We start from the raw sequence: 23990 nt of genomic DNA on the forward strand, positions 1-23990 counted from the left end.
CTAATAGCTTCTTCTCTCAGACTGCTTGACTCTGGAGTTCTCTCTCTAACCCGTTTCTGTGATTGTACTGTCATGCAGAAGTTTAAATGTAAACAACATCTCTCTCTTAGCTTCCTCTAAACATGGGGACAAATAGTAGCCACTTACGTCTAAATGGCAATATGCCTTGTTTGGGGTGAACATGACTAATATATATATATATATATATATATATATATATATATATATATATATATATATATACATATATATATATATATATATATATACATATATATATATATATATAGAATAAATGACAAAAAGTTATATTCCAAAATTCATGATGCTGACCATCTTATAATTTATTCCTTTAATTCAGTTGACTTATGCAATTCTTGACAGTATCTGTTTCGTAGCGCAAAATCAATCACTTAATTATTATATCAACAGTGAATCTATTATGCCCTTAACTCATCAGATATCATATATATATATATATATATATATCATTCAAACACTACTGTGTTTGAATACATGGTTAAGTGGCAGTTTTAGTCATTTAGAACTGCTTTAAAGCTTCACCACTCACTCATTTTTCAACCAAATTTCGTGTAATTGCCAGTAACAAAGATGGCGGCAAAGAAGCAGTGCAGTTCAGATCAGATCCTGAATGCAATTGCCAGTGACAAAGATGGTGGCGGACTGATTGAATCCAAAATTCAACAATTTTTATAGTAACTTTGGAAGCTTTTCATTGGTTGCTCACCATGACTTGTGGTTATAAAAACGATTGTCGAAATCATTGGTGTCATACTCCCATCAGGAGTCAAAAACATTTAACACTCTCCAGTGTAGCATTATAAAATACTTGAGAAGTCCGCCAATTTGTTGCCTACGAGGACGTGCAATAAGTAATGCCCCTGGCCCACTTCCAGTTGTCTGATTTAGCTGAAATTTTGCATGTGCAATGATTTATATCTCTACGGGTTATGTGGCAAATTACAGCTCTGAACTAATTGTGGTTTCTCTTTTACAGGTGTTTGAACTGAGTCAGGTGTGAAATGGAGCCTGTTGAATGTCGAGTAGTGATCCGGTTTTTGTATTTGAAAGGACGCACACCACAGGAGACTTTTGATGAAATGAAAGAAACTTATGGTGATAATGCCCCATCATATGACCTTGTAAAACACTGGCATCATGAATTCAAGCATGGCCGGAAGTCTGTGGAAACAGCTCCCAGACCTGGTTGCCCCTCCTTCTGCCATTGATGAGGCATCTGTCCGTCTAGTTGAGGCTGCCATTTTTGAAGATCGGCATATTACTATTCACTAAATAGCCCAAGATGTCAAGATTAGTACAGGGTCTGTGGAAACTATCATTCATGACCATTTGCATATGCATAAGGTGTCTGTCAGATGGATTCCTAGGTTGCTCACACAATTCCAGAAGCGAGAACGCGTTGAGTGCTCGAGGATGAATTTGGAGATGTGCCAAGAAGACGAGTCAAAGTTTTTCAAAAGATTGATTCCACAGGATGAAACCTGGGTCCATCACTATGATCCAGAGACCAAAGCCTAGTCAATGCAGTGGAAGCACTTGGACTCACCACCTCCAATGAAGACAAGGATGCAGCCCTCCGCTGGCAAGGTCATTGAACATTACCAAAGAAATCGGTGAGCAACCAAGAATATACAGGAGAATTTTTTTCCTTGTATTAACACCCGGCAAAATTTCCGATTTCACATTTGATAGCCATGAGCAAACTAGACATTTCTATTTAACCAATGCACATATTGACCTAGACAAACGATTTCTTGCTAAGAAAGTGGCCTGCACTAAATAGTACTTAAAACCCCACTGTAATACGTTTCAGCGAGTTTACGTTGCCGTTTATATCATAAATAAAATAACTGAAAACGTTATACCAGCAACTGACATGTGCTTTCTGGTTTATTCTTTAAAAGATATACTGGGTTAAATCCAAAAATTCAATACACAAAGTTACGACGCTTGAAGTGGACATGGTTTAGCTAAACTATGAAATTGAACAGAAGTCACTAGATATGAAACGAAATATGAAATCATACGGAAATAATTTATTTAAAAAAATTATTTTAGTTTAAAAACTTCTGCTATCCTGAAACAATAAAAAAAATAATAAACTTCGATATCGGTAATTCAGTGAATTACGCTACCGCTATCGGGGGGGGGGGTCGAATTATTCAATATTTTTCACACAGTTTCTGACACACCTAGTAATTCAGTTGGAGGCAACTACCTTGTTTTCTGATACATTATTTATGACAAAATTATGTGAGAAAATTTGTGAAAGACATTCTATCTAAAAATTAAAAAATATATATTAAAGAAGACTTTATTGTTGACAGAAATGTAAAAAATAATTTTTAGAATATTAAAAAAATATATTCATAGAAATGTAATCTATGAAAGTTTAAATTACTCTTTTGAAATAAAATATTTCCATATGAATATATTTTGAATACAAACATTTTTATAGAGATGTAAAAAAAAACAAAAGTTTATTATTTTTTATTGTTCCATGATAAAACAAGAAGTGTTTCCTTATGGTTTCGTATTTCGTTTCATGCTTAGTGACTTTTTTTTATTGCATTTTCACCCCAAACAAAGCACAGTGCCATTTTGATGCAGGGGGCTACTAGCTGAGCTATAATTGCAAGGACACTATGTAGGGAGTTGAGCAGCAAGATGACCTCCCTGACAAAATTGTTTGTGAGATGGGTATGTATGCTGACGACACCACACTCTATAACAGATATGACAGGAAAACAAATGAACACATATCTAAAGAAATGGCAGAAACACTAGAGGATGACCTCCGATCTCTAGTGGAATGGGGACAAAAATGGATGGTCACATTCAATGCTGCCAAGACTAAACTTGTTTCCTTCAATAATTACAAGAACCCTTCCCTACCGCCAATAGCAATGGCCAATGACTCTTTATCTGAAAGTACATCTTTTAAACTCCTTGGTCTAATGTTTATAGGAAACATGAGTTGGAACAATTACATCAAGAACATTGCCAGGGCCGTTGCAAAGAAGGTGGGTTCTCTCTACCGTGCTAGAAAGCTACTAACGTCTGAAAGTATCCTATACCTCTATAAGGCCACCATTCGCCCATGTATGGAGTATTATTGTCATATTTGGGCTGGTGCATCTGCCACTAGTCTCTCGCTCCTAGACAAGGTTCAAAAGAGAGTCGCCAATCTGATAGGTCCTGAACTGTCAGCTAAACTTCAGCCTCTGTCCCATCGACGAAATGTTGCATCCCTCTGCCTGTTCTACAAGTACTTTAACAAAGAATGCTCTGACGAACTGCAAGCACTTGTGCCCCCACAATGTAAATACCCCCGACAAACCCAACAAGCAGCTAAACCCCACCCCTTCACAGTAGAGATCCCTAGATGCAAGAGAGCCTTCTACTCCAGTAGTTTCTTCCCCAGAACAGCTAGACTTTGGAATTTCGTTTTGGGTCCCTGCTTCCCCGATTGCACTGATATGCAGAAGTTCAAGTGCAACGTGAACCGACATCTTGCTGCCCAACTTCCTACACAGTACCCCTGACGCTTATGTCCCCGATAGTAGCCCCCTACAACAAAGTGGCAATGTGCCTTGTTTGGGGTGAAATGTAATTAAAAAAAAATAAAAAAAGATGTCTGTTTACATTACACTTGAACTTCTGCATGTCAGTACAGTTAGGGAAGCAGGAACCCGGAAGGGAATTCCAAAGTCTATCAGTTCTGGGGCAGAAACTATTATAGTAGAAGGCTTTCTGGCATCTGGGATTTCAACTGTGTAGGGGTGGGGTTTTTCTGCTTGTTGGGTTTGTCAAGGGTATTTACGTTGAGAGGGTACAAGGGCTTATAGTTCATCAAAGCACCTACCATTAAAATATTTGTAAAACAGGCAGAGGGATGCAACATTTTGTCAAGGAGACAGAGGCTGAAACCTAGATGATAGTTCAGGATCTATCAGGTTGGCGACTCTCTTTTGAACCCTGTCCAGGAGTGAAAAACTAAAAGCAGATGCACTAGCCCAAATGGGACAACACTACTCCATATATGGGCGAATGGTGACCTTGTAGAGTTACAGGGTACTTTCAGGCATAAATAACTTTCTAGCACGGTAGAGAGAGCCCACCTTTCTCACAGTAACCACAGCAATGCCTTCAATGTATCTGTTCTAACTCATGTTAACTGTAAACGCTAAGCCGAGGAGTTTAAATGAAATACTTTCAGGTACTGTGTTATTAGTCAAAGCTAATAGTGGTTAAGAAGGTTTCTTTTAATTATTAAACGATACAAGCTTACTCTTGGCAGCATTGAATGTGACCATCCATTTTTGTCCCCATTCTACAATAAACTGCAGGTCTTCCTCTAGGTCTTCTGCCATTGCTTAGATATGTGTTCATTCATTTTCCCCTCATGCTTGTTATAGAGTGTGGTGTCATCTCAGAGACAATTTTACCAGGGAGGTCATTTATGAATATCGGAATAATAATGGTTCAGGAATCGACCCCTGAGGTACAACTGCATTTATATTATATTGTTTTGATATATGATCATTGAGGACAACCTGGATTCTTCTTTTATTTAAGAAAGATTTAATTAAGTTAAGTATTCGTCCAGTAGTACCATATGATCTGATTTTCCTGAGAAGAACATCCTGTAATACCCTGTCAAAAGCCTTAGATATATCTAGGCCCTACCTTCCTTTGTTTTATCCAGTGCATGGTATATATGTTCAAAGAGTACAATTAGGATATCTGTAGTAGAACGGGCTTGCCTAAATCTATATTGTTGCTCAAACAGAAGTTTAGCAACTGTAAGTTGGTGGACTAGAGCTTGATTAATTATAGGCTCAAATATTTTGTCAAAAAGAGGAAGGAGGCTAATGGTGTGATAATTTAATGGGTCCGTTCTTTCGCCAGAATTCTTGTAAACTGTTACCACAGAAGAAGTTTTCCAGAAGTCAGGAAAACAAGATTCATTAAGACATTCGTTTAAAAGTTTGACAGGACTGAAGCAACCTCAGCGGAGTATAAGACGGGATGAGATTGGGTGCACATGCTTTTGAGGTATCTATGTTTTTTATGATATCATCCACTTGAGAAGGGATGATTTTCAGATCATCTAGTGTGGTATCATCTAGTGTGGTATCTGTCCACAAAGGAAAATCAGGAAAGGAGTGGTTTGCTGTGTCCAATGTAGAGTTTGGGGTAAACCGATTGGCAAGCATGTTATCCTTCTCGGTTGCCATGCAAACAACCTCATGATTGTGAGTGAATTGTTGATAAAATGTTATTTACTATATTGGTGTAGATTTTCCAGAAATCATGAGTTCCTAATTTCTGTAATTCAATGCATTTTCTGGTGGTGTATTCTCTCTTAGCTGTTGCTATTTATTTCTTACAATTACTTCTAGATTCTATAAACTTTTCCGTTCCATATTTAGCTAAACCGGGTCCACTTCTGGTGTCTTAACTTTGTGTATTGAATTTTTAGATTTAACCGATATACTGACCAAAATGCATGGCAGTATGAAGAAATGGTTGCCGAGACATGGCTTGATTGCCTAATATGCCAGAAATATCCCTAGTCATGGAGAATGTTTTTACAATGTAGGCGTGTTTCGAAATGTATGTATCAAAATTGTTTCACTGTAAATAGACATATATCAATGAAAATAATTCATAATTTTGGACAAATACACATTTTCAGTTCTTGTCCAGAATTCTTACAATATTAAAAGACAAAAAGAAAAGAATGTGTATGTGAATGTGTATGTAAACGAAAATATCATATTCCAAAAAATCAAGTAAATTGATCAAGTAGTTTTATTTTTAAATTAAAAAAAAAAATCACATTTAATGAGTAACATCAGCGCGGCTCGCGGCTGTCTTCTCAACATTTTAAAAACAATTTAAAAGCAAAAAAAACAAAAAAAAAACATCAAAGGGAGATAACTCAATAATTCAAACTTGTGAGACCTACGAAATTCCATTAATCGCTTACAAATTATTGTTCATGGCTTTGAAAAAACAACAACAAAAAAAAAAAAGTTATGGTAAGTTATCCTCTTACCCTAAAATGAATAAATAATTTAATTAATTAAATAAAATAAATGACCGGATTAAGAAATAGGGTAGGGAGAAAAAAGTTAGAAAGATCCAAGAAACTGCATTTTGCCTAACAGGTGTCCGAAGTAGTTTATTACGATTTACCCTCGAGTAGCCTCTTAGCCTTGATAAGTGGTGATGCCTATGTAAAAAAAAAAAAAAAAAAAAATTAACCGAGGCAAAGTTTTCATAACCGGAAGTTACTGACTGCTAAAATTTGAAAGATTAGATCCGCAGCAAAGAATCTTTATTTCTTTCTTTCTTTATTTTTTCTATTCTAGCTTCTAAAAGAAAATATTATGTTTTTTTTTTATATTACAAAATATATCTATATATATATATATATGTATGTTTAATTTTTACATTTATCTTAAGATGTTCTGTTTTTAAAGCGCCTTCATACTTTCTTGTTGAAAGATAAAATAACTTATATTATCATCGGAAGTGTTTGTTTCGGATCTAAGCAGCCATATTTGTAAAAAAGGTAAAATGGCTGCTCCCACGGAGGACAACGAGGAGTTGGTACAGGAGGATTACTACGCTTGGTTAAATGTCGACAGAAAGGTATAAATCGGCATTTTAAACAAATTGCTTGGAAATATCTTTTTCTGGTATCTGATCATGTTTGTTGTTTTGTTTTTTCTATTGACCGAAATCGAGGGTAGCGCTTGAGCTATTCATCGACTTTTAAACATAAACGTTAGGGAATTCGAGTTGCCGGTCAAATCATGTCAGATCAGTTTTTTTTTTTTAATCTAGAGGTGACTGAGGCAATCTTCTTTTAACGCTTCAATCGGTTGGTATTCTCACAAAATGACCCATTGCAACCCAACGATTGTCTCTAACTGTGAGGGTTTTCTTTTCTATGAAAACATGATTTTTTTTTTTCTACGAACCATAGATGACCCTCCTGACCTCGAATGAAGTAAAAAAAACTAAACAAATATTTTTCCTCGACAAATTACGTTTTCTGCTTTTTTTTTTTTTGTTGTTGTTTATTATGACTCGTAACATATATACATATATATTCATCTACAATGAAAATGTATCCTGCTTATATAAATACACTTAAATCAGCCTCCATGGCTGTGCCCTGTAATGAGTTTCAACAGCCAAAAGGTAACCATACAAAATGAAACTCTGGTTCCTGAAACAGACAACGAAAAATCACTTACTGATTTATTTACATTGCATTTTATTATTGATATATTTACATTGCTGCTGCATTGATACATTTATTTATTTTTTTTTTTTCACGTGTACATTTTTTCTTTTTTTTTGCTTTTGCACCTATGTTACCGTGCTATTTTTAAATAGTATTTTCAAATTAAATTGAAGTTTTACAATATTAAATAAATATTAAATTGTTAGGTGAAAGTACAGAATACGAGGGGCGTGCAATAAGTAATGCCCCTGACCCACTTCCCATAGCAGTAGAGCAACGAAACTTGGCACAGTTATTAGTCTTTCTCTACATAGGAACCACCCAGAGTTATGCATTTCTCCCATTGTTTGATGCAGCTCTGGAGACCGTTTTTGTAGAACGCCCCAGGTTGGTCCTCCAACCACAACGTGACTTCAGAAATCAAGGCTGCATCATCTGGGAAACGCTTTCCTTTCAAAAACAACTTCATGGTTGGAAAGAGGTGAAAGTCAGAGGGTGCAAGGTCAGGAGAGTAGGGAGGATGGGGAAGGATTTCATAACGACACGCCCGTGCTTCTGATCTGGCGAGATGCGAGTTGTGGACCGGAGCGGAGCGTTGTCCTGCAGGAGGAGGGTGAAGGTACCTTTACTGATCTTTCCCTACCTCTTGATTTTGATAGCTTCTCTTAAATCTCACAAAAATAATGCTTGCGTGACTGAAAATAATGAAAGTTAACACCAAAACAAAACAAAACAAAAAAATGATAATTTTATAGAATCCCTCCCGTCACTAATCTAGTGTTGTTATTATTCTTTTTATCCCAAGTGTCCTTAACTTTTTGTTTCTAACGACCCAAAATATATAGGAAAAAACAGCTTTTAGTCGGGAATCATTCTTTAAAAATCCACCGTAGTACCTTTAACGTACATATATGCGTGTGTCACGGTTGCCAGATTATAAATTATGCAAGAATTGAAATTGATTTGACTTACCAGGAGTGGGTCGGAGGGAAGAAAAGATACTGAACTGCTGTTTGCTGTTACTGAGAAACTGGGTGTCTATTTCCTAGTAAGTTAAATAGACATTCTAATCTCGCTGGAAATCACGTTGGAATTCTTGCCACTGAGTTAGTATGTGCAAAAGGAGTTGTCTCACTACGGGTTAGTGATTAGTTAAGAACCTAGTTACCTAGCTTGGTAGTCGGTTGGCGTCTCTTAGAATGATTACCTCGTTACTGTTGTTCGGCAAACGTTACCAGTTAATTGTTACCATTACAAGGAAAGAAAAGACTGCTTATAAGCAACGTCACCATTTCGTTGCAAGCCCTTACTGCCTTTTCTTACACCACCCCCCCTCTTCTTGTTGGTGAAATAATCCCGACAATTATTCAATCAGGAGATCCTATTTATTAAAAAGGAGGATATAACATACTATGAGCATAAAATTATGCACTAATTTAATGTTCGTAGTATGTTATCACCTTCTATCCTCCGTTTTAATAAATAGGATCTCCCAATCACCGAAGACACAATGTAAAAAAAAAAAAAAAAAAAAAAAAAAAAAAAATGTTGCTTTTGGGCCGTATGTGAAATGAAAATATTCCTTCTTGGTCTTTTGGTTAGAATCCAAGGGTAATTTCTGTTCTGTCCAAAGATGGTATAATGATATTGTGGGGTTTCCATTTGTGCCGGCTGTCCATACAATGGAAATATGTCAAAGACTCCTATAAGGATATTGGAGATAAACCATAATAACCAGATATATTCTGACACTACATTAACCGAATTACGTAGATATATACTTTTACAGTTTAACAAAAGGGCTACAATAATATCGCGGGGTCTCCATTCACACTGAACGTCCATAGAATGCCAAGCAGCAATATGTTACATATGAAAGATGCTGCTGTGGAATTTCCACAGGTCCCACTAGTATATATATATATATATATATATATATATATATATATATATTAGGTTGGGGCAAAAATAATGTCGGTTTTTTTACGTTCAACTTCAAAAGATCATAACTCCTTTCATAATAAATACTGGTGGGACAATTAATCAGAATCAGAAAAATCGGAACTTTTGTGGGAATCGGTATCGGAATTGGAAAAATTTGTATTTATTTTCCAATGCCAAAACGATTCCTTTAATTATCTCTTTTTTTTATTTGATTTTGTTTGAAACAAAATTTTCTGCCGCTGGTAGTAATAATAAAACAACAAATATTTATTGATTTTAAACTACCAGTCAAACTAAAATCTATAGATCACCTCCTCCCCCCCAAGTGTATTTTCACGTTTGAGCAAAATATTTGCACACTGAATATTTGTTTTTCAATAATCGGATAAAAATAACAACTTTATTGTAAATATTTAAAAATTTATAAAGAATCGGAATTGGTAAAAATATTGGAATCATCCCATCACTAAAAATAAACTTTATTAATTGAAATAAAAACCATTAGAATGGACACATTTTTGCCAATGAGAAACACGTTTATTTATCCCATTAGCATAGAAATCCGGAGTTCTGGAACCGATGAAATCATTGAAAGCCAATTCAGCATCATCTCGGCTTTTGAAGCATTTTTCGTGCAGGAAGTTGTTGAGATGCTTGAAAAAGTGATAATCGGTGGACAAGAGTTCCGTAAATATGGCGGATGAAGCAGTCTCGTAGCCCAATCTGTTTAGCTTTTGCAGAATCAGCTGAGCAACATGCAGGCGAGCGTTGTCATGGAGGAGAATTGGTCCCTTCATATTGACCAATCTCGGGCACATACGTTGGAACTTCTGGTGCATTTTGTCAATTTTTCAGCAGTACTTCTCCGTTGTAATTGTTTTGCCCGGATTCAAGAAACTGTGATGGATGAGACCACCAAACGGTCACCATAACCTTTTTGCAATTTTGGCTTTGGCAAGTGTTGTTTCTCCGGCATCCAACCACTGTGCTGAACGTTGTTGGTTATTGTAGAGGATCCACTTCTCATCACACGTCATAATCCACTCGAGAAATGGGTTGTTTTTGTTGCGCAGAAGAAAAGTAGAAAACACTTCAAAACAACGGTTTTTTTTTTATTATCTTTCAATTCACGTGGCACTCATTTATCCAACTTTTTTCACTTCCCCATTCGCTTTAAATGGCGAATGACTGGGTTCAACACTAACTTCTCGTGTGGTTTTGCAAGGATCAGCTTCAGTTAAGGATTTCAAATGTTTGTTATTAACCGCAGTCGGCCGGCTGCGGCTGTCTTCATTTTCAAGGCTCTCATCACCATTGTGATATTTCTTGAGCCACCGTTGTGCCACATGTTCATTAGTGGTTCCTGAGCCAAATGCATCATTGATATCATGAGCTGTCTCTGTAACTTTTCTGCCTAGTTTGAACTGGAACAAGAAAATCATGTGGATTTGAATTTTGTCCATGCTGTCGAAAACACTGCAAAAAAAAAAAAAAAATGAATGAAGAGATTGAGAATGGTAATAACTAACGCGATTCGATAGAGCGAAAAATGCACTTCAAAATGATATAACATGGCTCGGTATATCAATGAATTAATTCAGAAATCATATATAAAAGTAACATGTAAGAAAACGATATTGTTTTTCACCAGCCTAATATATATATATATTTCTGTAGAAATATATTTTCTTATGATATATAAAAATCCTTATTTAAGAAGCTCAATGTAATTACAGAGCAAGAAATGACAAACTATATTCCAAAATTCATGATGTTGACCATCTTATAATTTGTTCCTTTAATTCAGTTGACTTTTACAATTCTTGACAGTAGCTGTTTCGTAGCGCAAAATCAATCACTTAATCTATTATGCCCTTAACTCATCAGAAGAAATAGCAACAATGAATCCGTCAAAAGGAAATGAAGTGTGATTTGACATGATTAAAATCCGAAAATTGGAAAAGAAGCTGCATATACCTTTAATATGTTTCCATTACGTCATTTTGAATTTTATCAAACCTGTATAAACTTTATCAAACACTGTGATAAGCCGACCCTTAAAGATTCAAGATGGCTGATGAAATTCCAAAACAGCCTCAGTGTACCTATTTACTATGCCTCCCCACGGGACAGTTAGACACCAGGGTCGTTTTTTAACGTGGAGAAAAGGTACAAAAATAAAAAATTGTCTCAGTCGTGAAGGACTGATCCTCCACCGAAAGAGAACAAGTAATGGAAATGCAGCATCTGAAGAACAGATACTACACTTTGATCTTGACCAAAAGGCCAAGTTGAGAAAGGGGTGTATTTATTTCCTTGACATAAAAAAAGCCTTTTTCTTTGTCAGTTTAAAAAAAAAATTATCTCCTTTTTGATGTCACATTTCATCACACCTTTCTATGGTTAGTTAGAAACTGGGCCTCATTTAGCCTACTTGTGATCACATTGAGGTCACCAATTTATAACAGAGCCATATCAGAAATTAGCTGAGTGAGGTTATGTAGTCTACTAAAATGATTTCTCTTTACAGTTTAAAAAAAGGCATAAGACGTGACAAGAACAAAAAGAGACAAATTCATGTTTCAAAGATAAAAGTGTTTTTATTTTGAAGAAATTTCTTTGTGTGTGTGTTTTTATGGAAATCACTCCAGACAAGGCATGAAGCCACTAAGAACAGAAAAAAATAAAAATACTACTTCAAGGCCTAACCTAAGTATTAAATGGATAGATTCTGACCCAGAAAACAGCAATTCTTCCGTCTTTGTCAGAAATAGCTCATGGTGGATTAAAGAACAAAATAACGGGAGCAAGAGGTATGAGGCTGCCGAAGGTGAACCTTTAGTTTACTTTTCTATTTAGTTTATTTTTACTCTCTTTATGAATCATTAGTAGAGTTGCTGCCATTGTGGTGATGCTACAGTGTTCGATGTTTTATACACCAGTGCTTCGTAAAAAGGCTTTGTTTTGGAAGCTGCTGGGAGCAGGATCAGAAACTGTTGTTGCTTAGTGTAATTATTGTGGATACTAATTGAAAGCTGCTACTGCTCCTTGCCATATCAAATATGACATATTTAGGACTGAGCTCGAAGTGTCAAAACTGCATGCTTTTGTCACTGATTACACAAATGCTTCTTTGTTAGGTGACTTGTACTCGTGCATATGAACACCATATCTCGGGATTATCTGTACTGCATGAAGTCCACCTCCCCCCGTTATTTAAAACTATTCATCAACCTGCAGAATTATAGCTGTTTACCCCTAGCATCGAAAACAGAAGGATTCGTCAATTGCATACAAAGCCAGGGAAAGTTTGGCCCAGTGATGACTGTGTATTTATATCACCTGATTGATCAACAGAAATGGGAGATGCGCAGAGATGAAATTTTTTTATTTGTCGCTTGCATCAAAGATGTTGAGTTATAAATGGGACACTTAGTTACAAGTTAGCAATTATGTGTCTAGTGATTTTTTTTTTTTCACTCCGGGGATTCCTTTCATTGTAATTTTTACAATCATGTTTGTCATTTTGAGTATTTTATTTAATTACTCTGTGCAACAAATTTCTACGTTAAAAAAAAACAGTACATGCCACATGACCTGTTCTGCTATAAGAAAAGTATCCTATGACTTTTATGTCGCTAGACGCTGTTTTCATGAACTCATTTTATTGTTGGTTATAAATGAAAAATGCAGAATTTTTAGTTTAAACAACATTTATCCCCTTAGCCCTCTTGTAGTGAGTATCATCCTCTCTTTTTTTTTACTTCAGCAGTATTGTACCAACATGCCAGGGTTCCATTTCCCTTTAAAACATTTCTCCATCACTGAAATATCCTGATGGAATCTTTCACCATGTTCATCACTCACATCACTAAGATTCCAGCAAAATTTTTGAAAGTGAAAATTTTGCAAAGGAAAAAAAAAACTGTACCTAATTCGACAAAAAGACCAGAAATGCATTTCTATGTCATTGTACATATAAAAATGGTCACATATGTCCTGGACTTTTGGGTGTTATGTGCTTATACTGACTCATAAGAAAGATTTACCACAACACTTTTATTCAATATGTTGATCTGACACTTCTACACTATCAGAACAAAATTTTGGAAATTATAAAACTGAATTTCACGTGAAAACAATAGTATCTGCATGTTCCTCATATTTTAAAGACGATTATATCCAAAACTTACACAAATCGATAAGGTAGAAAATTATTTATTAAAGAAAATAAAAACTAGAATTTGATGAAAATGATCGTAAGATACAGGAGAATTCATAACGAAGGTAATTTTCCGTTTCGATTTAAACAAGATGGCTACAATTTTTCAGCTATTAACCTGATTAAAGTTGTTCTTTAAATAATTCAGTAATATTCAGGTCATTTCGACTACATAATTTGGAAGCTACCATTGTAATTTATTAGAATTGACAAAAAAAATCAGTAGAAATCATTGTTTTTTATCTGAAAACTCCATTTATCGACTACAAAATCTCGTCCTAATAGTGTAGAAACGCCATTGATCTTTTTTTTTATGCTAAGTTTGCAACATTGCAGAAAACTTTTTCTCTGGTTTAAACATGTTGAAGGAATACATTTCCTGTTGACGTAACAGACATATGCTTTTAATTAACACTACTGCAAATTATTATGTAACATTTTTATGAATGAATTAACGTTGCTCAGAATTGAATGAGGAATCTTTTTTTCTTTTTCTTTTTTTTTTTTTTGGCACCTAGTGTATAACACAATATTATTTTTTTTTTCTTTCTGTACATTATATAATATTGAGTTTTTGAGGTAGGACCCAACGATATCTGCAGCATTCATTCGGTGGGACAAGGTTTAAGTAAAGTGATGTCCATTTAGATTTTTGTAAATTTGTAGTCTTTAATATTTGAGGCACATCCAGTGTTTCCCAGTGATAAATGGAGACCCTTATTAATTTTTTCCCCCAAGCCCTGGACCCATTATTAACTTCTTTTTTTAATTTCTATAATTTTCAAATTCTAAATAAAGTAAAATGTTGCATTCTTTTTTATGCATGTCAAGTGTGAATACAGACCCTCTGATAATGTTGGAAAAATATAAACAAGTTGAAAGAAGGTAGCTAAGGAAGAACAATAGCTCAAGTTCATAATTTTACTAGTTAAGAAACAACTTATTTCTAGTTATGAACTTAAGTTAGCATTTTTCTTCAGCTAGCCTCTTTCTCAACTTGTTTATAAAGATGGGAACTATATTTTTCCAGGTTAGTTTTAATTTTATCATTTCCCGTATTTGATATGGTGCCCGTCCAATATGTGGTCTAGCGAATGGTTTCTTCTAATCCAGTATTTAATCCAACGAGTTCTTTATATTTTAATATAGTTAGGATTCACTCCTAACGTGCTTGAACCATGATTTGTGTCGTTGATGAGTAGAGCACATATTGGGATGTAAACAACTTGGTACATCACATATTGGATTAAAAAAAGATTCAGTAGAAGAGCATCGTATCATCAAATACATGAAATGCCAAAATGAAGCATACACTCTGGGTTGAACAGCTCTTGACAAGCAGCGCATGCATAATGAAACATTTACTATTAAGGACAACACCCAGTGAAGCACATGCAAATTCCTCATTAAAGGTACATGTACACAAATTCATAGATACATTTTCTCACTAAACACATTCTGCTAAATGAACCCATGTATACATCTCCATACTTTCACTTTCTCACAAACAAAACAAAGCAGGCACACTTATATACACGTTAGTGTTGGGACGATTAATCAGAATCGGGAATCGAAAAAATCAGAATATTTGAGGGTATCAGAATCGGATAAATTTGTACCGATTTTCCGATGCCGATTCTGTTGTCTTTTTTATTTGATTTTGTTTAAAGCAAAATCTTCTATTGCTGGTAAGAATGATAAAATAATAAATATTTATTGATTTAAAACCACCAGTATATTTTTACGCTTAGGAAAATATGTGCACATTTAGCATGTGTGTTTCTACGGTAATTGGAGAAAAAGTACAGCGACATAGTAAAATATTTAGAGATTTATAAAGAATCAGAATCGGTAATTGTATCGGAATCGGTAAAAAATATTGAAATTGTCCTATCACTAATACACATACACATCTTTGTGCCTATTCATTTAATAGGCATGGAGATAGTTGTAACAAACATGTGTACTCAATTACTCCTTACGTGAAAAACAGTTCACTGGCTTTTCAATGTGTGATCTGCTGCATGATTTCTAATTAGGATTTGTTTCGGTTAATGAATAGATTAAATACTGAAATGTAAACAAGTCTGAAAATCATATCTTGGATTAGGAACCATTCAGTAGATCACATATTGAAAGAGCACTGATGATATTTGATATATCTGAGAAAGGGAATTTTCCCGAAATATAATATGATGCAGAAATATCACCTGCACATACTGATGGAAGTAAGAACACAATACAATGTAAAAAGTATTTTTACAAAAATACATATATATATTGTATCAATAAAAAGTGAATGTATAGCTTATTCCACTGTTACATCAACTTGCTTCAGTTTGTGTCGATCTATTACACATCTGCATTGTATTGCCTTCTATAAATTACCTTCATATATATACACACTAGACAATGCTTTAAGCAAACTATATTAACCTTTTTTTTACTATTTTTAATGTTAATCATTTTTCTATTAAAACATGGTAGTAGCAGGGCGGGGGGGGGCAACAGTAGGCAGTTTAGGTGGAGAGAGAAAAAAAAGCAGTGGTAGTAGGCAGGCAAGGACAAACTCATAACGCAAAGGAGGAAAAGACAGTAGAAAAAACGTGACATTTTAGCCAATGTCTGCACCGCTCGACCGGAAGTGGAGAGCATTGAAATTAAGCCTAGTCAATCGGAAAGAAAACGATGACTTGCAAAAATGTTGTCAAAAAAAGCGACCCATACTTATACAAAACGGCCGAGTTTAGGGTGAAGGAATTAATGTTTTTGGTCCATTTTTCGATGTTTGTCATCCAAAGGATGGAGCTTTAAAACGATACAGATTTTGTCAGGATCCGTCGCCTCTGTCGAAAGATTTTTGCAAGACACACAAACACACACACACACACACATAAACTCTTACACACATTTTGTCTTTTCTATATTAGATAATGTATCCACATAAAATTTTATAAGGAAATATATTTTAGGTATCAATTTTCAGTATTTACTTCAATGGTGTTCAATACATGAGTACAACTAGGTCATAAGTAATGAAAATATATATATATATATATGGAAACTTTTGTGTAGCTTAATTGCCATGCATGTTTTTATAACTTTATATATAATCTCAATATTTAAACCTTGCCTTACTCTGATTTTATTAGCCAACATATAATGTTTCTTATATTATTATTTTTATTAGCCAACATATAATGTTTCTTATATTATTATTTTTACCATATTGGTACAATGGGAAGTAAGTAGTACTACGCAAGAAATGGATTTATTTTTTCTTCTTCATTCGAGGCCCTGTCGGTGCAGAGGGTAAAAGTCCCTCAATGGGGGTCCTGGATATGACCTTAAACTATATCCAGTAGTGAGGCCCCTGCTTGTGGGCTTTGGGGAGTGTGGAGCCACCCATTAATTACCATTGCTCCCAGGTCCACTCTGACCCAGAGTGGTAGTACCTGTTAGGGTCCCAACTATGGGTTAAATAGAAACCGACGTGAAAACAACAAATATATTCTACTAAAAAAATTTTTCTTCAAAATCTTTGGATTCGACATTAAATAACCCGAAACGGGTTGATATGCTGTAAAACAAAAACAACCAACCAACCATCTTCATTCGGTTTTGGTATTTAGGGTATTGCAAGTGTCTTTGATTCTTAGGTGGGTAACATCAGGCAATGTCTCTTGCCTGCTTTCCAAATGGTTTCATTCGGTGGTTGACATCAGTTAGGTTGCATGCAATTGTGTCACTTGTTATGCACTCAAATCTCAGTTTCCTACACTCACTAGTTCCTGGAATATTAAGGTCTGTTATGGAATTGATGCCAGAGGCGGCATTCTGTACATGGCCAAACTATCTGAGATTCCAAACTCATAAAGCATCCATAATCCAAACAATACCAAATTTCTGATTAATCATGGTTGAAGATATCTTTACCATTATTATCTTTAAAATTAACCTGTCTAACATTTCATATAAATTTTAAATCAACCTGGCTTTACACTTCATATTATCGAATTTACAAACTACAAGAGACAAATATGTAACTGCTAAAGTATATTGCTCGTATTTGTTCATTGCGTGAGTTTTCAACTGTTGATCTCCATCTTATTTACTCTAGTCACATCGTTTTGTCTGCATGCTTTGTGGCAGGAGAATTTCTTTGTATCTATTAAAAAAAAAAACATGGGCAGAGTTTCTTTCCCAGAACTGTCCATCCGTAGAACGCAATAACCGTGTGTCTGCTTGGTCATGTTCAAATTTAATTTGAATAAATTCCTATTGAGTTGTCTTCTAAAATAATGTATGAGCTACCCAAGTTTCATCATACTCATGTTATCTCACTATATACCCAACACAACCCTTATCCTAGAATGGCCTCCAGGTCTTGATAAGTGATAACCTCCAAATTAAGTAAATAAATAAATTTAGTAGATCGTGCTTAGCTGTCTGACCAGTTGAACGTGAAATAGAGATCAGAAACCAGGTATATAAGCAGGCTGGGATGCTCTATTATGCTTAGATTCTCTGACTTCTGATTGGATAATCTGTTATATGTCAGTAAGCATCATTTTTATTCTCTTATGTCCATGAGTTGTTTTACTTGTTCTTGCAAATACCTCATCCTCATGCAAAGTTTTGTGGAGATTGTACAGTTCTTAAGAGTCAATTTTTATGTCAGAATAATCTAGATGAAGCTAAGGAATGATGCCAGTCCTGAATAGCTTATTCATGACCTGATGGATAAGTTAGATTGACATTATTACTAGTAGAAGTTGGAGACTCAGGACTAGGATATTTTTTTTTTTTTTTTTTTTTTTTTACACAGTGGTCACCACTTATCAAGGCCCGGAAGCCACTCAGGGATAAGGGTTATTGCAAGTACATTACGTTAGTGTGGAGATTTGATGAAGTGTTTACTTAAGTGAGCGGTTCATTAGGAATTTGTTAACGTTGGACTTGTGCGGTTCATTAGGAATTTATTAACGTTGGACTTGTACATTGTATATTATTGGTAGAGTATGTGAGGTCAGTCAGTGTACTTGGAATGTGAATTATAAATTTCAGTTGTTATAGGAATTTTTGATTGCCAAGTGTAATCCTATCTAATTTGTCATCTGTAATGGTAATTTGGAAGAATTGTAATGATCTTGCCAGTAATGTTCCATAAATGGTTGTTGTTGCAATAGTGTTCACTCTGATCCTGTTGAACTGATTTCTTCTTTGGTTTGCCTTACATCTGAACCATGGCGGTCGCAGATGACTAACCAATTACAGATTGTTGAGTTGGTTCTGAATAGCTACCATACTTTTCACATGTGAGGGTGGTGATTACATGCATGACTGTTGCATCTCTTTGTCCTTTTTTTCTGTCAAGATTTTCAGGGTTTTCATATGTAATTGCCTAAAAAAAGTAAAATCTCATTTCTTTTAGTGTGGGGGGGGGGTGATTTAGCTGAGAGTGTTAATCTACAAAATTACCAAAGTTTGTTGAAATTATGAAATTCTATGAGTAAAAACATTTCTTTGACTATAACCCCACCCCACCATATCTGATTAATTGCTGCCTGCAGAGCGGGTAGGTTTTCTAGTACTCTATGAATGTACTGCTGCACAATCTTCTTTTGGAATTCAAGTACAGTCAACCCTTCTCATGTTGTCTTTTTGTTAGTGCATCTTAAAATTGAAAGAATAGTGATGAAATTTATATACAAGGCAAAATACACAAAAATATCTATATTTCTATTATAAATATTTTTTAAAATTTTTATAGATATGTTTCATCCTTACGGAATTGTTAGTGTGGAAATAACTGTTTAGTCGATCACATGGTTCAAACCTCGACCTTTCAACTCAAATTTAAATACTTAAACCAATGAGGTGAAACTTACACAACCAAGCAGTAAGAAGAGAAATAAATCCTATTTATGTCACTTCAAGTGGACAGCAAAGCAGGGCTTTACATTGAGAGTGAAACAGTCGCATTTGTGAGTGATTTTCAAAATGGCAACTAGAAATAATGAAACGCTTATCTTTTGGCAATTGTATTTTTTTCACTAACAATCTTCCAAAGCTCACTACTGAGTGAAAAATATGTTTTCAATTTTTTATTTTAATTAAACGAACAACGTTACATTATTTAAACAACAAAAGTTTCATATAACAATATACTTTTCTTTTTTGTTTTTGTTTTTTAATGAAAGTCGTTTAAAAAAAAACGTCTCAAGAAATTAGAATGTTTATACCTTCAAGTATCAACATAAAATTTGTTGTGTATTTAGAATTATACTTATTAAAAAAATATAGAAAAAACTTTGTACATAATCATCACAGAACGAAGATGTCATATTCCAAAAATCATGGGGCTTGGCTTGTAACTTTTCTATTTGACTAGTAAACGAAAATATTTTGTTGTCAATGGTCAACTAAATATAAAGTTGTCCATAGAACCATGCATAGTAAACTGCCTTTACAGTGTTCAACAAGTCACCTTGACAAGAACTCTCATTTAGATTAGACAGCTTATTTCATTTTTCTTAACGGACTTAGCCAAAAAGGAGTTATAAATATTTCACAATGATTAATTTTTACTTATTGTCCATGCACGCACATATACATAGCAGATGAGTATTCCAGGATCGGTAAAATTAATTCCCCAAACAGAATAATTTTGCATCACTTCTGTACCCATATGAAGATTAAAATCAAGACGATATAACACTACTAAACCTTATGTCTAGAATCCATATTCCAATTTTGATCAAAATCTTTTACATGCTTTTGTTTTAGAAAATATTTAAAATTTAAGGCTTAGAATTAAAAAGTCTTCAGAAATAAATTAAATTAACAGAACTTTGCTTAATTGATTTCTGTTGATTATGGATCAGATTTAATGCAAATTAAAAATATTTGAATTACAAATGGGGAAGGTGCTCATAATATACCCCATGAAGACCTTTTAAAATACTCCAAAGAAACTGAAATTTAGGGGAATATTTATTAATTGATGTCTAATGCCTGCTGTAAAAAAATTTTTTTAGAAAAATCTGAGGTATCCGAATAATCATTAAGGGTTTCCACCCTCTAATTTATTCTCTTTGAATAAAACTAAATATAGCCCACATCTAGATTCTTTATAACTGTTTTCCCAAACTTGTAATGATTGATGAAATTAGGAGTGATTCAAGCACATACAAATATGCAAGCATACACATACGGCATAATCATGTTCACACACTGGTTTTTCATTAGATCACTGAAGTTAAGACGCCCTTGTGTCTGGTCAGTACTAAAATGGGTGACTATTTGTTAATACAACTTATCTCTGCATTGTTTCCAGTTGTTCTGGGTTTCTCCTTGCCCCCGGAATCAGCCAGTGCTGACTCGAGAGAAATGTGGTTAAAGATTGCGCAACCCTTGCTTCACAAATGTGCAGCTTCCTTTACAATGGGTATCCATTGATTTTTAAGACTGAAGGAGGGCCATGAATACACATACTTATTACAACTAGAGACATACAAAACAGAGGTGGAGGAAGCGGTTAAAAATTGTTGCTTTTATATCATATTGTTTACGAATATTATTTCACACCAAAACAGGATGCTACTCGCATAAAATAGTTTATTCATATTTATTTGTCTTAACCAGATTGTTCTAGTTATTCATAATCGCCCAATTCCATTGTTTACACAACCTTATTTTAATTACTTTATATTCCTCTTCATCCAGTTTTATGACTATTTAATCCTTTGTATTTTAAACAATGTCAAATCTTCCTCTTTGATCATTGTGTAATTAACTAAGGTAGAACATGGGGAGATAACTCTGTCCACTGCCAACACTCATTTCTCATATTTTTTCAATAAAATTTTAATCTGAAATTGCTTTAATTTTCCTTCTAATATTAGAATTTATTTTTCAACATTTAAAAATTAAAATCCTAAATATTTTGGACATAAATGTTATTTTTAGTTAATCGGCATTTCCGATGTTGCTTGGGAAGTAGTAAGTAGGGCTATGACAACAGCATATTCTTTTCCTTGTTTTGATTTTCAGGTATATATCCATTAATATCTTATGTTTTTATGTAGAGTGATGTGATCCTTGGTTGATTAACTGTGTCTGTGTCGGATATGTATTTGAGAGTAAAAACAATGAAAAGAATATGCTGTTATCATAGCCCTAGTAATAAGAATCATTGTATTATGCTAACATTACTTGCAGGCTTGAACTCCATATTCCTATTTCTAAGGTATGAAGCCACTTGATGTAAAGAACTAAAAAAAAAATACTATTTTAAGGTTAAAAACTTGCCAACAATAAGTGTTAAAGGGAATAGACGCTGACCTAGAAAACAGCAATTCTTCCCTCTTTGTCAGAAAGCTTGCTCCTGGAATTGGAGGACTGAAAGACAAAATAAGGGAAGCAAGAGTTATGTGTTATGCTTTTGAAGTGTTTCTACGTATTTTTGAAATGTTTGGAGCTTCTGCCATCATCAAACTTGAAAAAATGCTAACGATTACATGTCTTGTTTACCGCTATGTGGCCAAGAAGTGGGTGCTTATTTCACATTAATTTATATAGGAAAGTCATTCCCCACTCTAAAATGTTAAATTTTTATTATTTTTAAAAAATTCATTTTATATTTAACGGCTGTTGAAATGTATTAGTTGGAAAAAAGATTTTAATTTCTTTTTAGGAAGTAAACTACGCTGGATTAGGTTGTAAAAAAAAAAATACCAAATATTTTTTTTTAATATGTAAATTGATCAAGTAGTTTTTTGTTTTTTTTTGGGGGGGGGTTGCATTAGAAAAATATTTGTTTTTTGTTTGAAAACGATTCCAACTTTCAATGAAAACACAATCAAAATAATCGTTTAAAATATTTGGGACGCTAAAAACGTACATGGTTTTTTTTATTATTTTTGGTTTTATATCGTTTTGTGTTTATATTAGAATTCTTAAAAGTAAGATACAAAAATGTAAAAAAATAAATAAATTAAATATGGAAAAGAACTATTCATAAAATGTCGTTATAAAAAAAAAGCAAGATGTATTTACAGTTTTGTTTTTATTGGCATATTTTAAACGAAAAAAAAAAAAAGAAACTGAACACTCCTTTAACCACGCAATCTAACCTTTGCCCTCGTGAGGATGCAAGTAAATATGATATTTTTAAAATCTATTCTATTAGAATACATGAATATAAAATTTGCATAGTATTTTAGTTTCAATATCCACTGCCAAATTAGGAAAAAAAAATATTTGTGTATTTTATTATTTTAAATGAAAAAAAAAACATAAAAGACTTAAGTGAAACGATTTCATTTATTTGTAATGCAAACCAATTTTTTAAAAACTTATTTTCAGTTTTATTTGTTTATTTATATTCGTTTTGTGTATGTTAGGAGTGTAGAAAAATAAAATGTATAAATTTATTTAAAAATAAATGAAATAAGAAAAAGATGAACCCCGTAAATTTTCGATTAAAAAAAGAAGCTTTTATGACTTTGTTTTTATTTATTTGCGCATGCGCATCATAAACTAAAACCGGATGAACAGTTTCAGCGCCCAATTTGGGTTTTATAATAGATTGACCTATTGAGAAAAATGTTGAAAAGGATGCACTGACCTCATCTGAACATGTCTTCTATTGCAAAGAAGGAAAATGTTTAATTACAATAAGGTTTTTTATGGAAATCATGCCAGACAAGGCATTAAGCCATTTGATGTAAGACGCTAAAAAACAAATAGTACTTTAAAGTTAAAAACTTGCCAACGATAAGTGTTATATAGAATAGATTTTGACTCAGAAGACAGCAATTCTTCCTTCTTTGTTAGAAACATTGCTCCTGGAATGTGAGAACTAAAGGACAAATAAGAAAGCAAGAGTTACACAACTGCTGAAAATAAACCAAAGATCCACTTTCTAATCTCCTTAGATTATAGACAAATATATTTCTGCTAATATTTCTTTACACAAAACCAATTTCATGAATATATTTATTTTTAAATGATTAAATAAGTATTGGAAAATAGACTCAAATCTAACCTATACGTACATCTTCTGTTCTCAGCTGGACACATTCTTGTAGTGTCTATAAAAAGAAAACATTTTTCTTTTTAATAGTTGAAATTGTAACCTGTGAACAATCACACATCACTAAATAAATTGCAGATCTGACGTGTATCTGGTGCCATTAATAGAAAATCCACATAGTTTTTTATAAAGTACTAACCTTCGAATGGCATGTGTCAAAATTTGAACCCATTCAAAGTATGAGTTTACAAATTACATTTGAGTGAAGCTACTGTGGGAAATTTACAAAACAATGAAAAAATCTGAATTTTGTGTGTCAATAAAACATTGCTTTCTGATGAGAAAAAATACTTTTCAAGCAAAAAATGGCTTCATATGTGTTTTTGGACTCCGCTCAACTGAAAACAGTGGTTAAGAGGTGGTATGCCAACTCTAAAAGCATCCCCACTTATCAAGGCCAAGAGGCCACTCGAGGATAA

The 23990-nt window shown here is 33.9% G+C and overlaps 1 protein-coding gene across 1 annotated transcript in view; it reads left to right on the forward strand.

The window, feature by feature from the left end:
- The first annotated feature begins 6415 nt into the window (after positions 1-6415).
- LOC145291926 (dnaJ homolog subfamily C member 11-like) overlaps positions 6416-23990 on the forward strand; it is a 171484-nt gene continuing 153909 nt past the window's right edge. The window contains exon 1 of the mRNA XM_080137829.1: positions 6416-6705. Within this exon, the coding sequence (XP_079993955.1) occupies positions 6631-6705 (75 nt within the window). The 5' untranslated portion in view covers positions 6416-6630. The remainder of the gene's footprint in view (positions 6706-23990) is intronic.

Source organism: Euprymna scolopes, chromosome 2, assembly GCF_053919585.1.
Source record: "Euprymna scolopes isolate OS-2025 chromosome 2, ASM5391958v1, whole genome shotgun sequence".
Lineage (NCBI taxonomy): Eukaryota > Metazoa > Mollusca > Cephalopoda > Sepiida > Sepiolidae > Euprymna > Euprymna scolopes.